This window comes from Populus alba, chromosome 9 (assembly GCF_005239225.2).
Source record: "Populus alba chromosome 9, ASM523922v2, whole genome shotgun sequence".
Classification (NCBI taxonomy): Eukaryota; Viridiplantae; Streptophyta; class Magnoliopsida; order Malpighiales; family Salicaceae; genus Populus; species Populus alba.
In genome coordinates, this window is record NC_133292.1 from 12,776,134 (window position 1) to 12,799,328 (window position 23,195).

General features: G+C 35.3%; 2 protein-coding genes across 5 annotated transcripts; one reads left to right on the forward strand and one right to left on the reverse strand.

Annotated features, from left to right (window-relative positions):
* Window positions 1-1,943: 1,943 nt before the first annotated feature.
* On the forward strand, window positions 1,944-9,669 carry LOC118032337 (transcription factor TGA9). 2 transcript variants are annotated; one of them, XM_035037012.2, is made up of 13 exons: window positions 1,944-2,525; window positions 2,657-2,825; window positions 2,907-2,998; window positions 3,362-3,447; window positions 3,759-4,016; window positions 4,709-4,747; window positions 4,852-4,911; window positions 5,004-5,081; window positions 5,181-5,229; window positions 6,114-6,385; window positions 6,837-7,058; window positions 9,002-9,144; window positions 9,430-9,669. In XM_035037012.2, exons 2-13 carry the CDS (start codon window positions 2,716-2,718, stop codon window positions 9,515-9,517), a joined length of 1,497 nt encoding a protein of 498 aa, XP_034892903.1. In that variant the 5' UTR covers window positions 1,944-2,525; window positions 2,657-2,715; the 3' UTR covers window positions 9,518-9,669. The 2 variants fall into 2 exon arrangements, with proteins under 2 accessions (XP_034892903.1, XP_034892904.1); XM_035037013.2 differs by having other exon boundaries at window positions 1,947-2,525; window positions 3,362-3,444.
* Window positions 9,670-14,228: 4,559 nt separating this feature from the next.
* On the reverse strand, window positions 14,229-22,484 carry LOC118032266 (uncharacterized). 3 transcript variants are annotated; one of them, XM_035036911.2, is made up of 16 exons: window positions 22,349-22,484; window positions 21,699-21,921; window positions 20,994-21,234; window positions 20,492-20,769; window positions 20,035-20,202; window positions 19,156-19,920; window positions 18,944-19,038; window positions 18,460-18,522; window positions 18,282-18,370; window positions 18,114-18,179; window positions 17,248-17,868; window positions 17,075-17,143; window positions 16,818-16,888; window positions 16,675-16,732; window positions 15,318-15,585; window positions 14,229-15,085 (listed from the first exon to the last, which is right to left on the reverse strand). In XM_035036911.2, exons 2-16 carry the CDS (start codon window positions 21,917-21,919, stop codon window positions 14,475-14,477), a joined length of 3,684 nt encoding a protein of 1,227 aa, XP_034892802.1. In that variant the 5' UTR covers window positions 21,920-21,921; window positions 22,349-22,484; the 3' UTR covers window positions 14,229-14,474. The 3 variants fall into 3 exon arrangements, with proteins under 3 accessions (XP_034892802.1, XP_034892801.1, XP_034892800.1); XM_035036910.2 differs by having other exon boundaries at window positions 21,000-21,234; window positions 21,699-21,944; window positions 22,349-22,472; XM_035036909.2 differs by having other exon boundaries at window positions 21,699-21,944; window positions 22,349-22,472.
* Window positions 22,485-23,195: the final 711 nt, after the last annotated feature.

Genomic DNA, 23,195 nt, shown 5'->3' on the forward strand with positions numbered 1-23,195 from the left:
TACTTCAAACCAGCAGCCGATTTCAGGAGCTGTTGCAGCATCTGGTAAATTATTGATAGCCAATTTGGAAGATTTTGGCACCGAGAATGCCAGAATCTGAGAGGACACTCCAAGTTAGAGGGAAGTTTATAAACTTTCTGCACTGTTTTGGATTTAGTGATCAAGTCTATTATGTAGTTGAGGAGACCATTAAAGCTGTTTAGGTTGCTTCAGTAGTATGTTTGGGGTGAAGATTTTATTTACTTACAGAGAGAAGGGATCTAAGCAACCGATACAATTATTTCAATAATCTTTCTCACAAGTAAAGCAGGATCAGATAGTGAGCTTGTTGTGCATACCACTGATAATTGATGCTTGGAGCGTTTTTTAATTCGATGGTCAAGAGCACTCTCGAATTAGCCGCAGAGTATCCTTAGCGGAAGTATAATTAATAATGATTTCCCATTATGACTCTGACCTTGTTCAACCATTCTTTAAGATAAAGGTCAAGAACTTGGCTATGAATTGCTTCTCTTCATAGAATTTTCAGCTAAGTTCCTGTCTCAATTGATTGGTGAGAAACCGTGGGAGATAAACTTGTAAGCCTTGCTCACGCAACTCTAATAATGATAGAAAACTAGAAAGGATGCAAGTGGGATTATTGAAGTCAATACTTTATATGTAGAAGCAATATCAATGAATCAATCAATATACATAAATATGTTTTAGTTTCATGCTTAAGTGACAAGCAATGGCTTAATTAGTTAACCAGAATCTTAAATATACTTGGATTTGATCTAGACCAATAACCTCTCTACAAGCATAGAAGCAAAGGAACTTATGAAAGAACCGCAGTCCGGGGGGATGCAAGATTCATGGAATCTATAATCTAAAAGAAGACTCTGAAAATCTTCCATATGAAGAACATGTTGTAAGGCTTATTGGGAACAAGGTTGGATAAAGTATATAGGGTTTGAACGCATGTTCTTACCTAATCCATGAACCCTACCTCTATATATGTTTGAGCCAAAACCCTTTTTTAGGCCAATCATTGGGATCATGAAGGAATAATCGGTGCAAGGGCACAAAAGTAGCAGATGCGCACAGCATAAAATATTTGTTTCTACCTATCCTGATGAAAGATCATGGGTCCAACACCCCTCTCTCTCCCTCTCTAGACACCTCCTCCTAAATAACACATATATCGTCAATGATGCTTGACATGGCTATCTTATTAAACCCTCAAAAGTACTGTTTAAACAGCTTTATAATCCATCAATTGACTCTTTAACTCTTCTTTTTTGTTCAGACGATTACAAAAGGGTAGTTTTTCACGATCGGCCATATCTGCTCAAAAGAAAAAAAGGTTTCGAGGCATTGACAACACAAAAAACCTTACCTAATGAAGGGATTAAGACCCTAACGAGGAGATAAGATGAATTCCCTGTTACTCTGAGACCTCTTCTATTAAGGGAAAGGAATCTTCATGTGGCATGGTTTTAGGTGATGACAGGGAATGGATGTTGACCTATCAACAAGGGAGATAATACCAAACAAATCCATCTCTGGAACTTGGATTAATATATTACAAGAGGGGTTTTGTTTGGGATCATTATTCTATTGTTTTGGTTGAAATGGTGTAACAACACTCTGAGATAATTCAAATTAGTCCTACAAAAATAATAAAAATTTAATCTCCCTCCCTCTTGCGACCCTGCCCCCTTGAGGTGTCAAAAGGAAACTCAATTCTCTTCTGGGCCATCAAGAGACAGTACAAGAAAGAATTCTCCTATTACCATATTTTGTGAAAGAAAAAACCTTGTCTCATCTTCCATGTTGAATTTACTGCTAGATAAATAAATCTTGATTTTTTTTTCCCTGCAGCAAAGTACTTGAATCCTTGAAGAGCCCCATAAAAAGGACCAATGGGAAAGCACAGGCGGTTAGAAGAGAGAGAAGAGTGGAGTAGGAGTCATTTAGTGATTCTAGTGGGTTCCTGCTAGAGACCCCACCTCCTCTTCTGCTGGTTTTGTTTAATTATTTATTTGATCATTGAATTTTGTTACTGTTTTTTTATGTGTTTATTTTTGGCAAAAACCCTCCACGCTACCCAGAGGGCTTGAGACAGCTCTTGCTTGCAAGGACAAGAGTTTTGGTTTGCTACATAGGGGGGATGAGTTTCAACTTTCAAAAACCCTGCTTGTTGATAGAACTAAAGCAAACTCCAAATAGAAAAGAAGAGAAAAGGGCAAAAAGGAAAACAAACTAATCAAATTAGGTTAGTTTTCTTCACATAGAAGGAGAGAAAGAGAGAAAGAAAAGCAAGAGATAGAGACAGCCATGAAAGAGCAAAAGGTGGAAAGAGTGGATAGAGATTTCTGAAGAAAAAGACTTTGTCCCTTGTTGTAGAAACCTAGATATACACTTTGACAAGAAAGCTAGCTTTGATTTCCCTCCCTCCCTCCCTCCCTCCCTTCCTCCCTCCCAGTTGTGCTCTTCTTCAAGCACAACTTAATTTCCAGCTCTAAATTCAATACCAAACTGAGGTAAACAAAATTAGTGGATTTGAATTTGTTTTGACAATAGTTTACTTGCTGTCCAATTCCTCTGTTTCTTACCACTTCTGCTTCTTGTTGTTGTCTGATTCGCAACATCTTTTTTAACGTTTGATGATCAGTTAATTCTTGTTGGAGAAATAAATGATGAGTAGAATGGTCTAAAAAAGATAGAGCTTGCATGGCTAGCCACAGAATTGGAGAGACTGGTTTGTCAGACTCAGGCCCCTCTAATCAGCATCTCCCTTATGCACTTCTCCGTGGAATCAACACCCCATCAACCAGTTTCATGTATGTTGCTTATCAGCTTTCAAATTTCTTACAATTCTTACAAGTATGGCTGACATGGGATAGTTGTATCTTTGCCTATAGTAATCAAGAAGGATCTGCTTTTGATTTTGGAGAGCTAGAAGAAGCAATTGTGCTGGAAGGAGTTAAGATTAGGAACGATGAAGCTAAAGCACGTATGCTACCACCCTTTTCCTCTCTCTCTCTTTCTATCATTTTTCCTTTTGTGACGTTTGATAAGTATAACCAACTCTACAAAAAGCACAGAGAGGTTTGAATATGTCTAATCTAAAGAGAAGGACAGCACAGGGGGGGTTTCCATTTCCAATACTGTAATCATTCTGAGGCTAGAGAAATCAATGGTGTAAGGCTACAAACATAGTAACCTGACCACCTTGGCATGATTTACTGACTTTGTCCGCATATAACTGCAGAAAAGATGGGGATTAGGTGGCAAAGAAAATAGTATTAAAATCTTTATCGTCTTTATTCTGAGGTGATCTGATCTTCTGAGATTTTGCTTTTGTTGATTCTTGCAGCTTTATTTACAGTAACAGGCAGACCTGCAGCTACACTGGAAATGTTTCCTTCATGGCCAATGAGATTCCAGGAAACCCCAAGAGTAGTAGTTTCTTAGCTTCCTTTCTTTATCTTTGACCATGTCTTTTGTCTTTTGATATCAGTAATTGATAAAAACAACAGCCTTTGTAAGTCCGAGCAAAGCAAACATCTCGCACTTTTTTCATATCAACAAATTTTCCTGAAAGTGATTCCTGTGCTCAGATTGAAAAGTTTTGAACTTTCTTTATGGTTCTTGGGTGCTTTCCCATTTCCAGAATTTAGCTCAATTTTTTAAATGATTCTTGATTCTTTACTGCCCTTTTGAATAATTCTTGTTGGGCTTGCCTTCTGTTTTGGTTTAAATTAAACGTTCAGGGAAGTTCAAAGTCAGGAGGGGAGAGTACTGACTCAGGATCAGCATTAAACACTCTTTCAAGCAAAGCTGAAGCCCATCTGGAACCAGAATCTCCCATCAGTAAAAAAGTTTCTTCTTCAGATCATTACAATCAGGCTTTTTATCAGAAGCATCTACAGTTTCAAGAACAGGAACAAGTAGATATGGCTAATGATACATCAAGAACAGGGGGGCCCTCTCAACAGAATCAATCACCTGCCAAATCTCCCCAAGAAAAGGTTCTTAACACAACTGTTTTGCTTAATAATTTGTCTCTCTTAGACGACCCCCCCCCCCCCCCTAATTTCTCTCCCAAATCCCAAACTCCGGAAAAAGTTTGTATCTTTATTGCTCCCTCTCTCCATATCTTCAATATCCACAAGCACAGATCCCAACTACTCGGCCAGAGCCTTCCCTGATTACTGAACGATTTCCTGTTCAAATGACTGACATGAAATCAGAGGGAGAGAGACAGGGAGAGGGAGGGAGGGAGACTTGTGAATAAATATATAAGGTCAAAATGAGAATCATTACACTGTTATTTTTTTTCTTGTACAATAACAATGACCCACTTTACTCAATCCCCATAACTATCACTTAAGCCTCTTGTCTTTACTTTTTAGCCTTGAAAATCAGCTTTGAAATCAGGAAATTAGCCAAAGCCCCTCCACAAAATGGAAGATAATGGCGATTATTGCCACCCAGACATTGTTCTTGACTACCAATTTCTAGAAGAAGACTTACATGAAAATGATCAGCAACCAGAATTTCTTCCTGGGAATTCTGTGAGAGATCTCTTTTATCATTTTATCTTAAAATATGCTACATTTAAGACGACTTGCATAAATTTTCTTACTTGGGTTCATTAATTAGTTCTTGTTTGTGGGGGTTTTAGGACAATGTTTTACTTGTGTTTTATGTCCTGTTGCAGAGAAAAGGTTCAACATCAGAGAAACAACTTGATGCTAAGGTATTTTTCTCTTCTTTTCTTTACCACCTTAACAATGTCCGGAGTTCACAATTTGTTGCCTTCTATAACTAAAAAAGAAAACTTTACTTTGCTTTTGGTTCCAGACATTGAGACGTTTAGCTCAAAACAGGGAAGCTGCAAAGAAGAGTCGACTGAGGAAAAAGGCAAGGGTCATTTTCCTTCTCCAACAACTTGGTGACTTCAATTCATGTAATTTTTTTTCCTTAATGTTGTCTTGTGTTGTGTCCCAAAACAGGCATATGTCCAGCAGCTAGAGACTAGTAGAATAAAACTTACTCAGTTAGAACAAGATCTTCAGCGTGCAAGACAGCAGGTCTTTAACTTTGTACAAATTTATACAACATTTTAGCAATCAATGCAGAATCTTTTAAAATTTTCAATATATATATTTTAATTCTGGGTTGCTTTACAGGGGCTGTTCTTGGGTGGCTGCGGTGGTGCCGGTGGCAATATCAGCTCTGGTGAGTTCTCTTGAATTTTTCGTAATGAAGTAGCAAAAGGGTCAATAAATTTACAAAAAAAAAAAAAAAAAAAGGAAATAAGAGGAAAAGACTGAAACTTTTATCGAGTTTTCTCTATATTGTAAAATCTTCATGTGACATTTGCTGATTTGTCAAGGGGAATGTGTGACATAAGTGGTGTTCTAGATCACAATCCAAACTTTGATTAGGTATACTTATTTATTTCTAAGAATAAAATTCATATATAATATATTTTGCTGTTTTAGTCCTTTTGGAAAAAATGCAAAAATCTATAAAATATTGTTGCTAAGACATGTCCTGGTTTTCAATTCTCTTTTCAGTAGCTGAATTGGTTAAAAAAAAAATGGTGGTTGCTTTCACCCCTAGTAAATTTCAGAATTTAAAATTATCCTAATCGCAAGTTATTAGTTCTAGGACTGAGTTTAATATCTTAGCTTTCTCCATAACAAAATTTAGAAACTTGCTGAAATTTTAATTAAAAAGTCCTAAAAATCCCTTCAATCAAATCTCGTGACAAAATCTTTCTCAAAACTCTTTTAATCCAAATAGTCTTACCCACACAGTCACAATAATGATAGGAATATTGCTGGACTTTTTCCTCGCACAAAGCTACTCTCTTTGGCACTAACTCAATCATCCTTTTCCTCTTTCAAGCGGAAATAACATCTGTTTTAGTTAAAGACTAAAAAGGGATGCAACACAATCTTTACAAAAAAAAAAAAGTGTAGTTTATTTTCAGTGGTATGTCACATTGGTCCACCATGTGATTAACCATGGATTAAAAGTGCAAACGGGTCATGTTCATTATAACCCCAACCATTAATTTTCATTCATCATCATCGTTGTTGTTCTTGCTGTTACAGGAGCTGCAATATTTGATATGGAGTATGCAAGATGGCTAGAAGACGACCACCGGCACATGTCGAAGCTCCAGACAGGATTGCAAGCACATTTATCGGACGGTGACCTTAGGGTTATAGTAGATGGGTATATTTCACATTACGATGAAATTTTCCGGCTCAAGGTAGTGGCTGCAAAATCTGATGTCTTTCACCTGATTACCGGAATGTGGTCCACTCCAGCCGAGCGTTGCTTCCTGTGGATGGGTGGTTTTAGGCCCTCAGAACTCATCAAGGTTTAAATTTCCTAATGCATTTAAATTACATCGCATTGCTTGCTTTCTACTCTAGATATCGCTGCCATTATAGTGGTCATCATTGGAAATTTACTGAGCACAGGGATTTGTGTAGTATACAAGGGTTATTCTAGTCATTTAAGGAAAAAGAGAGGCACAGTGAGAGACGGTGTGTACAAGGAGATGAAATATACCCTTATAAAGGGCACACTATCCATTTAAAAGAGAGATTGGGACAGCTAAAGTGTCCTACAGGAGTGTCCTCTCCTTGGCACAAAAAGAAAAATAAAATTGTTGACAATATCCTTTTTCTCATTGACCATTCTTTAAGTCATGGGAGACTTTTGGCCCTAATAGAGCAACACGCACATGCACCTAATGTAAAATGACTAAAATACCTTACTCTAACAAAAACATTTGTCTTTTGTTTTTTCTTTTTTCTGTCAAGCAGATGTTAATATCCCAGCTAGACCCTTTAACAGAACAGCAGGTCATGGGGATTTACAGCCTGCAACAATCTTCACAGCAAGCAGAAGAGGCTCTCTCCCAAGGCCTAGAGCAGCTCCAACAGTCTCTTGTTGACACCATTGCCGGCGGACCGGTCATTGGTGGAATGCAGCAGATGGCGATGGCGTTAGGCAAGCTTTCCAATCTTGAAGGGTTCGTTCGCCAGGTAAACATACCATTAACCTTCTTTACATTGATTAAGCCATTTTTTAGAGGAAAGATCATTATTTAAGAGGAACAACATCCACAGTAACAGGAGAGGGACTTATGAGGAGAGTCCAAAAACACCACTTTCAGTTATATCAGAAGAATTAGAAAATAGTTTGAACTTCATTTGCAAGTAAAGTATAGTGCTTTCTGACAATGATATAGAAAAGCTGCTCTCAATTCTTAGAGGTTGAAATAAAGCCTAAGATCTATCTCACTTGATTTCATGATGGAAGCTCCCAAATTCCATGCTATCCTAATTAATTAGCAACTAGGTGATGCGCCTTGATATTCACGTCAAGGTAATAACACATACAAAAATCATAGCAGAAGTTATTTAATTGGCATAGGGACAGGATGCATGGAGTCGCAGAGTCGGGAGTTTTTTTTTTTATTTTTTATCGGGGTAGGTGTCAAAGAGTAGAATTTTTTTCCTTTTCTTTAGAAGGTTGCGGTCCCTGCCAGCCCCTCCCCCACCAATATTAGAAACATATCTTCTTCTATATAACCTATATTAGCCTATATATGGCCACCTCTCATTTGATTTGGCGAGATAAGATTAGGAGTTGATTATTATATCACCATATATATATATATATATATATATATATATATATATATATATATATATATATATATATCATGCGTGTGATCACATGCAACATACAGAGGTCAAGCAAAGAAACTTAAAGTAGCTGTGAAATATATGGAGGAGACTAGTAGCTCTAATGTTCCCATCTAGCTAGTCGTCTATTCCATTATATCCAGCTTGATTTGCGCCGCCATTTCTACCTGACACCTGAAGGCTAAGAGTCCCGGAGCTTACACTACTTCTTTAGAGATAGAACTTGATTTAGAAATATTTATTGACTTTTTAAACCAAAATATTAAGTATATATATTAATTATATATGTATGCATGTATACACATATTGAGTTTTATTTAATATAATTTAGTCAAGAAGATACGCTACAGTCATCATGCCCGATGCATTTAACATGGATTTCCCCGTCCTATAAATATCTGCGTTAAATGGTGCCGCAGATTATTTACAAAATTAGTATACCTCGAGACATCTACTGATTGTTGTGTCTTAAGCTTTTGGTCAACGTGCTAATGATTTAACATAGTTCTATACATCAAAACTGATCATTGCCACTGCTTTTTTGCCACCTGTAGGGTGGATGGTGCCTTGACTTGTACCATCACTTATTTTAGTTTTATTATATCCAATCATTTTGAGGAGAATATATCTTTATTTTTCAGCTAAGAGGTCCATTTCCTCAATGTTGATTGCTAGGGTTTCGATGTTGGTTTTTCATCTAATAAAATGTTGCTATCAGAAGGGTGGTTAGAAAAATGATGTTTGTTGAAATAAAAACCCTAGCTAGACCTATCAACAACATTAAACAATTAATTCTAGAAACTCTTTAATTATTAATCAATTAACAATTAATTACCTTGTCTTATTATTATTTAATGTAAATTTTATTTTCTCTTTGTATTTTTATAAATTATACTTCACATCTTGAATCGAATAAAAAATTTAAATAAAATATATTGTTGAGCATGTAAATTATAAATTATTATTAAAACATATAAACTATATGATAAAAAGTGAAGTTCATGAGAGTATATATAGAGAGAAAGAAACTATAGAAAGAGTTTTGTAATTATTATTTTATTTTATTTTATTATGATTTGAATGGTACAAATCTGATAGATAAGACAAGCTCAAGAATTTCAACCTCTTTGAAATGTTTAGGGTTAATTTGTCCCCATATGCCGTTGCACTTGGACCCATCATAGCTTTTACTTGATTTGTTCTTCACACCAGCATGTATTTTGCCCCCCCCTCCCTTCTTTTCTCAAGGAACTATATATGTTTTTGGCACTATACAGGCTGATAACTTGAGACAACAAACCCTTCACCAACTCCGTCGAATATTGACTGTAAGACAGGCAGCACGGTGTTTTCTGGTGATCGGAGAATATTATGGGAGATTACGGGCACTAAGTTCCCTCTGGGCATCTCGTCCTCGAGAGTAAGTGTTTTCCAAGAGAAATTAATTATTAGTCTTTGAACTTTTAAGGTGGTGTCTAATATTGACTACCATGGAGGTTTCTAATGGAGAAATCATATTGTGTAAGACTTTTTTCATCATCATTATTTTTTGTTGACAAGTCAGTGCATTAAACTTTTTTCTTACCTATGAGTAGCTTATATTATATATATTTATTTATAAATATTTTCAGTAACATATAATAAATCTATGCATGGTGTTTGATAATTATACTCAACTTTTTGGATTATTTTTTTTCTCTTGCAGGACAATGATCAGTGAAGATAACTCATGCCAAACCACAACTGATCTACAAATGGTTCAACCTTCACAAAATCATTTCTCCAACTTTTAATATATATATATATATAAAAAAAAAAGTGATACAAATGGAGCCAGATGACAGCAGCTGCCTAGTGATTGACTTCACCTGTGTTGTGGCAAATGTTAACGGGCTGTTAGAATTCGGAAGCTAGGTTTTTTTTTTTTTTTTTTTTTTTTTTTTTTTTTTTGCCTCTCCTTCGCCTTCTTCGCTATCTTGATGTTATTATTCACTGTGTTATCTTGTAAATGCAAATCGATTTTATATGCATGTGGAGGCTTCCCGCTTGCTTAAAGAAGAGAGATCACACGTGTTATCTTCTAATGACTCTTGAATCATGCAAAAGGGTAGAGATGTATTGTAAATATAAATATATAGAATATTTAAAGAGCTACAAACTGCGTTGCTTTTAATTAATGGGTTTTATAGAATGGTAATAATCAAAGAAAAAACCCTAATAATAATAATAATAATAATAAAGGAACAAGATGGTATAAGGCCGGAGATCGGACGGTAGGAATTCATTTATGCGAAGTGGTTGTGAAGAAGAGGAAGCCATGGATTATTCTAATATATAGAAGACAAGGGAGAGGTAGAGGTGTATAGGAAGGGCTAGAAGTGCATTGCCTTTTCTTGAAAGGTTTTATTACAAAATTTATAGTGAAAGAGAGAGAGGGAAAAGCTGGTTTACAACTCTTCATTTATTTGAAGTGGTTATGACAATTAATCAATTAATAAGAAAATATCTATTTATTTATCATGATAATGCAAAAGGGCCGATAAAAAAAAGGTGCGAGAGGGAGAGAGACAAATTAAGTTGTTGCTTTGACCTAACAAACATGGAGGAAGGAGCCAAAAGCAACATGCTTAAAAGAAGGTTGACGACTAAGGAGCGAGCAACTTGCATGAGTGGTACTGGACACCAACAGTTCAGCTTTTAATCAATTTCTTAATTATGACACTTGATGTTGTTTATTTGCTTACTTCCCAACAGTTTAAGGTTTGGATTAAGGTACATACATGCACTCCAAAAGACGCATGCATCATCATCATCATCATCATCATATATATGCTTCGTTTTTTTCCTGTAAAAGTATGGTAACGTAACATAGTTTTGACAGATAATTCGCAGAAGAACTCGACTTGCCATCCATCCACTCCAGAATCGAAGAGAACTACTCGTCGTCGAATATCTTCGCCATCCATCCACTCCACGGCTACGCTGCTGTGTTTACTCTCTGAGATATGATGCTGTACAGGGGCCGGGCTAGCTAGCTAGCTCCATCGACCGTACAATAAAATAAATGGGAGTCACTTTTCAACTCTTCACGTAATTATATGATAAAAGCAGCTCAAAAATATACATAAATTAAAGGTGAGGTAGCCCTGAGGGATTTGTTTATTTATTGGCAGTAGCAGTACAGGAGAAAGAAAGGACCACAGAGAGTGCGATACTAACAAGGCGCGATGAAGATATCTGTGTTTGTTACTGAAGGGAGGGGTAGCTTCTAGCATCTGTACAGGTGCCTTCAGCAGAGGGCATTCTTCATGTTACATGTGTTCACAGCATGCATGCTTAACCTTTTACGTCTACATCTTACAGATAGAGAGAGAAAGGTCGTTGTATATATATATATATATATCTTCTCTCAGATCAAAGGAGTACTGTTCGTTAATTTCTATAAAGAATATGTTTGCTAAACTTGTGAAAAATCAGCAGTGTTAATCAGCGTTGCCAGGCCCAATCCATCAGCTAAACTTGTTTACTAATTGTAAATCCAACTCCTGCTTCAGATCTATTAAACCATGTAAAGTTGAATTCGGTGGAACAAGTGGCCCCGTCTTTGCAATCTAGTTGGTTTTTTTAAATAATATTTTTTAAATATTAAAATAATATCATCTTGAACAGTGACAAATCAACCCGAGAAGATAAACTATTATAAACCATGCAAGTTCTCTATCGTGTGCCAGATTGGATTTAATAAATTTACAAAATAAAGCTAGTTGTATGGAATATTTAAAGAACATTACGGTAAAAAATTAAACTTTGATTTCGATATAAATATAAATTCTTAATGCAAACTCATTTCATAAATATATGGGACACTGGAACACATTGGATGGCTGTAATTAATTAATTAATTAGTTAGTTTATTCCCTCACAGGGACACATTGGATCAAGATTATTAGTTCACGAATTACAAGCGCTTCTTAATTACACGTTTTAACGCTTTCAAGTCGAGACAAGGCTAGGCCGACAGCAAAGCGGAGCAGTTGCCGACATGTTTCTCTTCTATATATATATATATATATATAGAGAGAGGGGGGGGTGTTAGCCTTAATCAACCGCTAAACCTGAGATTAATTTTATATTTTATTATATAATAAAAAAATAATAAATTTATTTACAATCAATTCAATATTAAAAAATAAAATTCAATAAAAAATTAATATTAAATAAATAAATAAAAACTCAAACGCTGGACCTACCAGCCTGAGTGAGCTAGCATGGCTTGACTTAAATAATAATAATAAATAAAAAAAAAACTTAGGCACGTTGTTCGACTAAAGCAAGCACGCATGCAAGGGGCTATTTTTTTTTTTTTTTTAACTTTTTGTAAAGATGGATGACATTTAATAATAATTAAAAAAAAAAACATGGCCAACTGGTGGTCTAGGCACATAAAAGATTATTAATTCACGAATTACAAGTGTTTTTTCTTTTTATTAACATGATTGTGAATAAATTATTTCACGAATTAACTTGCACATATCTTAATTAATTCTATAAATTTTAAAATTTATGACCATATGTAAATTTTCAGTGATTATCATATTAGCAATTATAAACTTAAACCTAAAATTATTAAAATAAAAAAATAATATATCTTGATTTCAAGTTCTTAATTCTTATTACTAAACCATCTATTAGATAGTTTCAAATATTTTTTAATTATATGTTTTAACACTATCGACTCAAGACAAGGGCTAGGCCGACAACAAAGCGGAGCAGGTGTCAACATGTTTCTCATATATATATAGACACACACATAAGATTTTGTAGCATATCTAATTTGATTGCGTTAACAATGGATGGGTGGACGTATAAATCAAATACCGTATCATGCTCCTGTAGTTTGTTTATTTATTAATTACATTGATTAACCTTCGTACTTATCAATTCATTGTTGGATTCCTTAATTAATTGTTTAATTTTGTTAATATTGCCTTTTGCCTCTCCGCTTTTGGACCCATTAATTGCCTGCCTAAATTATAATTTTTTTCTCATGCTCTACAGATTGCTCGCTAACCTGCCCTACACTTAGTGGATTGAGTTTTAAATTAAATTTGATGAAAATTAATTTAGTTGGACTAGATTAACTTGATACATCAATTCATAAATTCTGTAAAATTATATTCTTCTTTTATTTTATTTTAAAAAATAATATAATTTTAATATTTTTTAAATAAAACAATGTCAATCTGAATTGACCATGTTAATCAACCTCTAGGATTTAGATAGTGTTTGACATTGTAGTAGGAATTATTTTTTAAAGTGCTATTTATTTAAAAATATATTAAAATGATATTTTTTTTATTTTTAAAATCAGTAGAATAAAACCATAAAAAATTATATAAAAAAATTACTTTTTTAACTAACACAAAATCAAAGATGCTATTAGAAACCTTGGGTATTGGGGTTAGCATAGTTTTAAAACCCGGGCATGGTGGCTAGCCCGGTCCAAGATTTGGATTCCGGGTTTTGACAGGGTCACCGAGTTTTGGCCGGGTCAAATTTTTTTTTAAAAAAAAAAAATCAAAATAACATGTTTTTAGTAAAAAAAAAAAAAAAAATAAGTCAACAAGTTTGTAGTCAGGTCTTGACCAGGTTCACACCAGGTCACACCGAGTTTTTTCTTCTCCTATTTTTTCTTCAACCGGCCTGATTCCAACCCTGGATTAACCTGCCGGGTTTCAAAACTCAGGGGTTGACTTTATAAACCCTTTTAGGTGCATAGGATACTTGCAAAGCGATTACCTTTTCTTTGTTTTGTTTACTTCATAGATGCCATTGCCAAGCACCCTTTTCTTAGATTAGGTTTTAATTTAATTATCTAAGAGGAATGCTGCTGCTGCTGCTTTTTTGTCATGATCAGATCATCATGAAGTTATGCATCATGCTTTAGCTAAAGGGTTTATTATAACTCTATGTATTAAACTAAGATTAATCACTTGCAAACTATATATGATTTCAAGTTAAAGAATGACACAACATTAGGCTTGAACTAAACGTGCACCGGAATCTTGATCAGTGCAAGAATCAAATGCCACAACAAATAAATCAAATTGTTTCCAAAGTAGATTGAATGAATGCATTTATAAGAACTGGCACTAAACAATAGCATATCTTCTGTTCATCTTTTCTTTTTTAAAATAAAAGCTTGTTTGACATTGACTAGCATGATTGCTTCCTCTCACCCCCAATCATTCGTAAAAAGAAATGGGTAACTGATGAAAAAAAGGGTTAGTCCACTTGTATATTACCTCTACTAATCAATTAGCATTCAATGTCTAGAGGTAATTCCTGTTAAATAGTGATCAGGTGCATTGATGCTTCATCCATGTTTAACAAGGTGGAAGCGTAGTAGGAGAAAAGCTTCCTCTGGCGATCAGAACGGAAACTATGAATAAGAACAGGAGTCGGATGCAGATGCATTTCAAAATAAGGGAGCAAGAAACGAGGGAAAAGAAAAAATCCACGCACAACCACATCTATACATTGCAATTCTGAAGGAGACATGAATCCCTTTGGACTGAAGCAAGTTCCTTGGTTCGTACAATCTGAATCAGTATACTTGCTTGCAGATCATATACAGGAGAATCGATCGTAATTACAATTGTTTTTTGCTTACCTCAACCAGGCCGGTTAGATTTGATCTCAAAATTGGTTTCCGTGATCCAACTTCACCAGCGTGAAGCACAAAGCTCTCTACATAAGCATGTTCAACTCCATAAGGTCATCCATTGGTATTTCAAGACCTATGGAATCATGGCCTTGCAATCCATCCTCACCAATATTCAACCAAGAGCCAAGATCTTGAGGCCCACAGAGGTCAGTAGATCCTCCTAGTTCAATTGTATCAAACTCGTTTAGCTGCGAGTGTGGAAAATCACTGGGTTCATCAACTTCTTTAGTGGTGTCCTGAGGAATGTTGCCAAGAAACATTGATCCCACTTGCTCTATTTTATTGCTAGCATTAGCTACTGAATGATAAGATCCACGAGGTCCGTTTCCTGAATTCAATAAATGAGTACTCTTTTGCTTGGGCTTTGACTTTGTTTTGCGCTCGCCTTTGACTCCGTCCAATGATGAGTGACTGCCTCCAGAAACAGAATTACTTCTTGAATTATCCTTGCCTTGTTCTCTATCTCTATCGTTTCTCCTACCTTTTACTCCACCAAGAACAGTACTGTCAAGAGTGGATGTTACCCTTGATGAAGCGCTGCCAATAACATCATCTATAAGCACTTCCCTCTTCTTACTTCTTTCAAAGTTATCACTATGAGAATCGTATCTCTCGAAAGTGCTAGAAACAGCACCTAGTGGCAAGATATGGAAACACACAGAATCATATACTGCTGTTGGAACATAAAAGCAACTTAAAAATTGCAAAAAATCGAGTCAAAATTGTCTTAGTATACTATTGATATTCTGACACTTCCCAAGAAAGTCCGAGAATCTTGAGAAATGCATATAGCCATTCTAAAGTCTATTCTAAGAGATGATTAATGAGCATCATTAAAGAAAATGAAAAAATTTAACTTGACATACCTGATCCTCTGGCTTCAGCATGAGTGTTAGAGACTTCATTGCATGTGTTCCTAGCAGTTACTGAGCCCACACAACCCACAGATTTGGTGTCGTTGTTGCATATAGGTGCAGAGAAGATGACCCGCTGCAGTGCAGGCTCGCTGAAACAACTGCTGCCAGTATCTTCAAATTTATGACATCTAGCAAGAGTGCGCTTGATAAAAGCCAATGCAACTTGCCTTGAAGCCTTGCGGACAGTACTTTTTGAGGTACTATTCCCACGACAAGCCTGTAGAAGTCGATAACAGACTGTCAATGGTATAGAACTGATGAAAGGGCCTTGATTCCCATAATTACATGGAATATTTTGTATGACCAATCTGGAAGAGACCAAATTACACCATGTTTAAACTCCCAAATGTTACGTATGTTTTAAGCCTTTGATCTCCCAAATGTTACACATGTTTTAAGCCTTTGATCTCCAAATTCTACTCTTGCACATTGGATTTATTGGAAAACTGCAGTAAAACATAGATGTCCAAGTTTTCCAGTTTTATGCAGGTGCAATTTGATTTTATCCTTATATTGACATGCATAAACATTATGGCATAAGCCTGGTATGTATGACAGGTAAATACAATTGCTATTCGACCTCAGGATCACCCACAAATTCTTAGGGATTAGACTGCTAAACCATATGTAGGTTGAACAACCGAGAAACGTATTTCAGTAAATAGCATGAAAACTACTTGCAAACACAAAATATGAGCAAACACACTGGGAACGATTTTTCCTTATTCCCCAAAAGAAATGAGCTGTCTTTTTTTAATAAATAAATAAATATATATATATATATATATATATATGCATGAGACTTGTTACAAAATTAAAAACTTCTTACTATCACAAGAAGTACATACAAAAGGCACAGGTTTCATTCCAGGACACTAAAATTACACCTCATGCACATGGCTATCCTCCAATAGGTTCTTTTAATGATTTGTCTATGTTACAAGAAAAGTACTTTTAGGAGTGCAGGAAACAAGTATACATGTTGTGTAAGTAGGAATGCCCAAACATCCTAGTTTTCTAGATCACACTCACACACCTGAGATACATGGCTGTATCCTCAAGCTATTTGAGAAATTCAAAGGTCGAAAAGAAATTGTTGACAAATGCAAGCCATATATGCCTGTCCATAAGTGTAGGTTTTTTTTCCAAAACTGTTTATTTCCTATTTCAATCAAAGGTTATCTGATAAGATGGGAAGCAAAATTATACCTCTGCAGGCTAAAGGTTTACATAATAATAGTATTCCTTGATTGCTAAGAAGTTGACAAAAAGAAACCATGGCTCAATGGAAGAATAAAACAAATACCAATTGTTTTTTGTAAGCCATCTGTATAAGATGGTCCATTGCAACATGTTCAGCGTTCCTGCAAATGAAACCATGTTACTTTGATCCAAGCAATATCTATGGATTTCATGACAGCAGGACCTCACAACCACTGTGAAACCTACCTTTTTTCCATATCTCTTCCTTTCTGCACAGCTCTACCAAGTTTCCCTAACTTGTTTTTCATTATTCCAATCTGTCAGTAATGAAAGATGTTACAAGAGATAACAAGCCAAAAAAAAAAGGTGAATTTAAAAGAAACAACTTGAAGTGTCAAAAAAAAAATCAAAGAAAAAAAAAGAGAGAAGAGGAAGAAATTGTGCAAACACTTTCTGCATTAAGAACAACTAGATAGAGAAAAAGAAACTCGGAGGCACAGAACCTGCTGGTGCAGCCCTTCTTTAAGCTCCATTATATTTTGAATAATCACTTCTCTCTCTGCTAGATCAGGCTGCATGAAGGCATAAGAAGCATATAAAAAATGAATAAAATTGAGGAACATGATATGCTATCCCTTGAGAAAGAAAACATCAAAGTATATGATAGAATGTTTACCGGTGTTTCTGGGCATAAACCAATACTTTGTAGCTCAAGCAAAAGTCGTTCATCCAGACACATCAGCTGATAGTGGCCATCAGAGGAAGAGAAGCCTGGCATATTTAATTCCCTCATCTGCAGAACACCTGGATCATTAGAACATATTTCACTGGCATGCCCAGCATCTGACTGTGAAAAGTCATCATCTACTAGCCACTGTTCATTGCTATGCAAAGAACTGGACATGCTTGGATTCCTAATTGCATTTGATATAACACTCTTATCACATGAAAGTCTATCCAAGAAGCAGTTCTTCTGTGTCTGAAAATTCACTTCTGACTCAACTTCAGATTCCATTCTGTCTCTATCTCTAGATTCGATATCAATCAGATTACATGAACCACAATGAGAGTCATCACTAGCATAGTTAAGAGACATATTCTTCGATTCACTTTGTAGGTAAAATTCTTCACTTTCATCTTCTTCAATTAAAGCAGAAAGAACTCTATGGTATAACAGAGCACCCTTGTCCAAACTTCCCATGTCAGCTCTTCCACATAAAGTTGTCTTGACTGATTCTTGATTAAGGTCCTCCGCTTGAATTCTGCCAGAACGTACTTTTTTATGCACAACAGCGCCCTGAAAGAAACAGATCCTTTTTATCAAACTTCATTCTTGCATTTTCCTTTTATTTTCTTTCTTTCTTCTTTTCTTTTTCTTTCTTGGGTCTCATCTGAATATATTTAAGATTAAAATAAAACTGATTTCTGACAGTTGAAAGTCCATAACAAAACTTAACAAATTGGAGGCAAACCACACCACAAATTACAGGAATGCATGAGAGAGACTGATTAAATAATTAAAGAATATAATTCAAACAGTACCAAAACATTATATGTGGTGCCAAGCATTTGAGAAAAACACTCATCAAGCCCTTGCGCAGAAGTTAGCTGAACAATTCGCAAAAAATAGCAACGCAAAGAGAAATTGTTAGTCTCTGATCCATGAAAGTTCACAACATCCCAAATCTATCAAAGCATCCCACTTATTACCTGTTGCTTCAAGTAGGAAAGATCCTCTAAGCTGACAGAAGCAAAAATAGAGTCCATCTTCTTCCAAAAAGGACCGGAACAGGCAAGGTCTACAGAAACAAGCATTTTAAAGACAGTTTATGCAATAAACAGAGCTGGCTTTTCAGGATAAGCTTAAGAAAAAGGTAAAAATGCTTACCACTAGCTTTCCAAGCAGAATTAGCAGCTGAAAATAGTTCTTCATGATCATCACCAGATTCACCTAAGAATAATATACCAATGCGTGTTAAAATAAATTGCAGCCAAGACTTGCATCAAATGGAATTTTTACAAGCTCTAGAGTAAATTTTTACTGTTTTAAATTCCTTGCATACGCATAGACAAACAAAAATAAATACATAAAATTTGTCAATCTAAATAATAAAACCAGCAACTTCACAAAAAAGGCACAAATTCACCGGAAGATGTTGATGTCCATGTGATTTATATTCGAGCTGAGTATCTTGGTCATGCCAAGAAGAGAGTTTTGTCCAGTGGAAAAAAAACACTAACATAAATTTCATCCTTGCAGCATAGTTTTAAGATATGCAATGCTCATCATGAAGAACAGAGTCTTTCTACACATATCACAAATCTAAAAAATAAAACTCCAAATTTATTGTACAGGTAACAATGAATAGTACCTGTAAAATCTAAGGAACCACTGTTGGGCACCAGTCCAGCATGATTTAAAGCTTTCTGATCTTTCAGCTTTTTGGAAGGTGGACGGCCAGTTTTACTGATTCAGAGAAATATATAAAAGCTTCAAAATTCAGAACAGTATCGAAAATAAGTTCACAATATAATTTGACCAACCAATAGGTTGCTTTGGAGTAGAGGCAGTTAGGGAAGATACCTTTTATTTTTATCAGAAGCACCCTTTGTACTCTGAAAAGGCTTTGCAGCTGGAAGATTCTCTAACTTCTCCCTCACTGGATGACTAGCTGGCCTTGTTAAGGATGAAACTCGTCCACTCCTTCCTTGTCTCCGTATGCCATCCCCAATTTCATTAGTTGATGATTTATTCTTCTTAGTAGGCAATACAGAAGTTCCAACTTTTTGAGTTGCAGAAAGAGAAAGCTCACTACTATCAGTTCCTTTATCCTTTGGTTTATTCTCTCCAGCTCCTGATTCTTCACTTTCAGATAGCCCAAAGGGAGATTGAACGCTCTCAAGTTCCCTCTTGAACTTTGGAGTGTTAGTATCTAGATTGCTGGCAATCAGAGGTCCATTGATTCCAATGGAAGAACTTCTGACACTAAAATCAGAAGTGGGAAAACCTTGAGATGACATCTGAGCTTCAATATGGTTTGAACCAGGAGAAATTACATTTGCCCTCCGTGAACGCAAGTTTTTGTGTGGTCTCTGACCAACCCACTTAGCCATAGCATGTGAAGATGAGCCTGCCGACATTTGACCCCTGTGGTTATTTACCACTCCAGGCAATGGGACTTTATTTGAACTTGTAGGCTGTTCCAAACCTTGAAGGGATGTGGGCGATGGGTGAACTTTAAGTGATGAATCCAGCAGCATGATGGACCCAGTACGTGATGCTCGAGAAACCTTTGCTTTTATCACTGTAATAGGAGTGCTTGCTAAATTATCCTCATGAGTATTTGACCTGATAAACAGCACCATATAAAAATTAATAGCCTCACACGTCAAAACAAACAACCTGATGTAATGTATTGATGCACCTTTACTACAGAGTGATATTAAAAATGAAAATACCTACTTATTTGTTCCTTTTGTCACAGCCTTATGCTCTGAAAGAGCTTTACAGTCTCTTGGAAGAGGACCACTTTCCATTTCCTTCTTAAGGACTGAGCCAGTATCTGAACTACTAGGTTCGAAAGAACCATCCAATTTGTTCATTCCACTGATTCCAGCAGACGACTTTGATCTGTAATATATTAGAAAACCATTTATATAACAAAATCTCTTTGAATTTCTTCCTTTATCATGAATGTGGGAAAAGGTATGAACATGATTCAATCAGAGAAGCAATGCACTAGCATGTCAATTATAGATGGCTGCTTTGGAAAGGAGAACCCAAACAAACAATAAAGATACAAGCTTTCTAAACATGATGTCTCCACAGTTGTACTCAAAAGAACGCAGTAGCAGATTCCTGATATTAAACAACAATCACAACATAACCAAAAAACCAGCAATAATACAAACATAATTACCTGAAACCCTGAGCATCACATAATCGCAACTTAGAGTCAGCACTCATCTTGGAAGGCATAGCTTGTTTTTGTTCTCGATCACCATTTATAACTCTATTACTCATTAGTCCAACAGAACGCTTTTTTTTATTTTTTGTATCCCATCTTTCACCCGCAGCAGGCAATCTGCGAATCTTTTCTTCAAACCGAACAGCAGCAGCACCAACATCCTGGAGCATATCTCCACCCTTATCTGTTACCATCTGTTGCCTTGAGGGCATTGTGGACCTACCATCTGCCTGATAGCACAAGTAATATAAACAAAGTTAAAGCTTGTGTAAGCCACATAGAGAACATAAATAATCCCTATGATCAAAGCGGGAGGCAGATTCAACAAAGCATCTAATAAACTAAACTTCCTAATCTATAATCAAATATCTGGTTCAGAAATCAATCACGTCTCAAACATTATGAAGATGTAAAAAAGAAGAAAAGATATCAAGATCAATGTCTAAGTACAAACCCGCACATCTGCCACTGAAGTACGAACACGCTTATTCAGCCCAATACTCTTGGTCCTGTCCTTCAATCTTTGAGTCATATCATGAGGATTCCTATGAATCTGACCCCCTGCCTTTGCTGCATTCACTAAATTTGACTTCTCATTCAATGAAAGCTCACTCCTTTGTCGTTTGTTTGAGCTCAAGGCTTCTCTATACCTTTCCAATTTAGATAAGGATTCATGCAACAGTTTTGCTCTGTCCCTGTTATAAATACATGACATCTTTAATAACTACTCAAGAGGTTTGAGCTCTCCAGAAACATGTAAATAAATCAATAAATTGAACTACATCTTCAACACGAAAATCTAAAGCAAAACAAGGATACTATACATGCTTAAAGACAGAAACAGCATCAAAGGAAGAATTTTGAATTGCAATAATATGCAGGGGTTGACAAAGGTTTTCCAAAATATACAAGCAGATAAAATATCAGGGGACAGAAAACTTGTTAAGGACTACAAAGATATGTCATCATCTTGTTTATAACATGAAATACAAGCAACTAATTTTTCCATAACAACAATATCCCATGGCATTGCCATGTCAATAGCGATGCACAGCCATTACACTTCAATTGCAAAAACAATCACATAATGACTTATACGAGTAAAATCCCAAACAACCATAACATGCAGCAGGAAGTTGAAATCTGATGAACAACATACTTGGCCTTCCTAGAAGTATCTTGCACACTTTGTTTAAAATGCTTTAGCTCCTCTGTTGCTACTGGCGGCATCGGCTTGGGATGTGCAACTCCAAACGAATGATCATCTGACGCACTACTGGGAGGAACTCCCAAAACCCTCCTCACCTCTCCGGACCGAGTATATTTCTGATTGCCTAACGTAATTGGCTCCAAAGGCACACATTGTGGAAATGGTGGCATATCTGGTGACATGGCAGAACTTCCTCTATTTAAATTATAATCTCAACTTAAAATTTCGTCTTAAGCTGCTCGAAACAAGTAACTTAATAACACAGAACATCCCTCAATTTATTTTCTCTCCTCAACATTTTCTCAGAACCAAACAGAAAATATCAAAACTTCCATAAACTAAAACTCTCATTTTTGTCAAATTTACCCTTAAAACCATCAATTTTAAATAGAAAAAACAGCCCAGAAAAATCAAGATTCCCATATTAATATTAATCCTAAGTAATCAGCTGCTAATACTAAGTAAATACACCAATTATTGATTGAATTACATGAAATGATTAGAGAACTAGAGAATTTCATAAAAGATTAAGAAAAACCACCCTAGCTACTAAATACAGTAGGAATTATGAGAAATTAAAAGAGAAAAGCTTAGATTACCTCAGAATCGTTGAAGTCAAGCTTCGATTAAAAAAATATATTATTATTATTATTAATTATTATTTTGGAGAGAGAAAGATCGTTTAATTATTTTAGAGAGAAAAAGAAATGTAAAAGGCTCGCGGGAGTGGGAGAGGAGGATGATAAAAACAATGATTTATATGATCCCTGGAGTATTGGTATTTTTATCGAATCGATACGCTTATTTTATATTTAGTCCGATTGGGTCCTCTATTTTTAAATTAGTAATAATTGAATCCCTAATGAGATGAAAAGTTTTTAGAATTGTATCACACACTCTTTTGTATTAAAAAGGAAAATGCTATAATTTAAGAAGAAATTATTGGATATTAAAGTTGTAGTGCTCTTCTACTCAAATAAACATATAACCTATCCAAAAAAAATTAAAAAACAAAAACCTCAATAAAAAAAATGTAATAAAAAATTAGAATAATATGAATAAAAATATGTGCTTTACTCATGAGAAAAAAAAAATTCATACTTATGAATTTGTAAAACTTAAAATGACATCAAGTTGAAATTTTACAAAATATTTTGAATATAAACAAAATTTCAATTTATAATTTGATTCCGCTAACCGTATATCTAATATATTGGAGGAAACTAAAATTGTACAATTTATTAGTTTATAGAATTAAATTGAAAACTTAAAAGTTTAAATGGATAGATGAGATTTTTAAATATTATTTTAAATATATTTTTTAAGTAAATATTTTTTGAATTTGATTTTTTTTTTTTTTTTTTATAACAGATCATGTTGGTAGTTCCACGGTTCATGAAAGGTAAAACAAAAACAATAATAAGAGAATTTAGAAATATGGTTGTA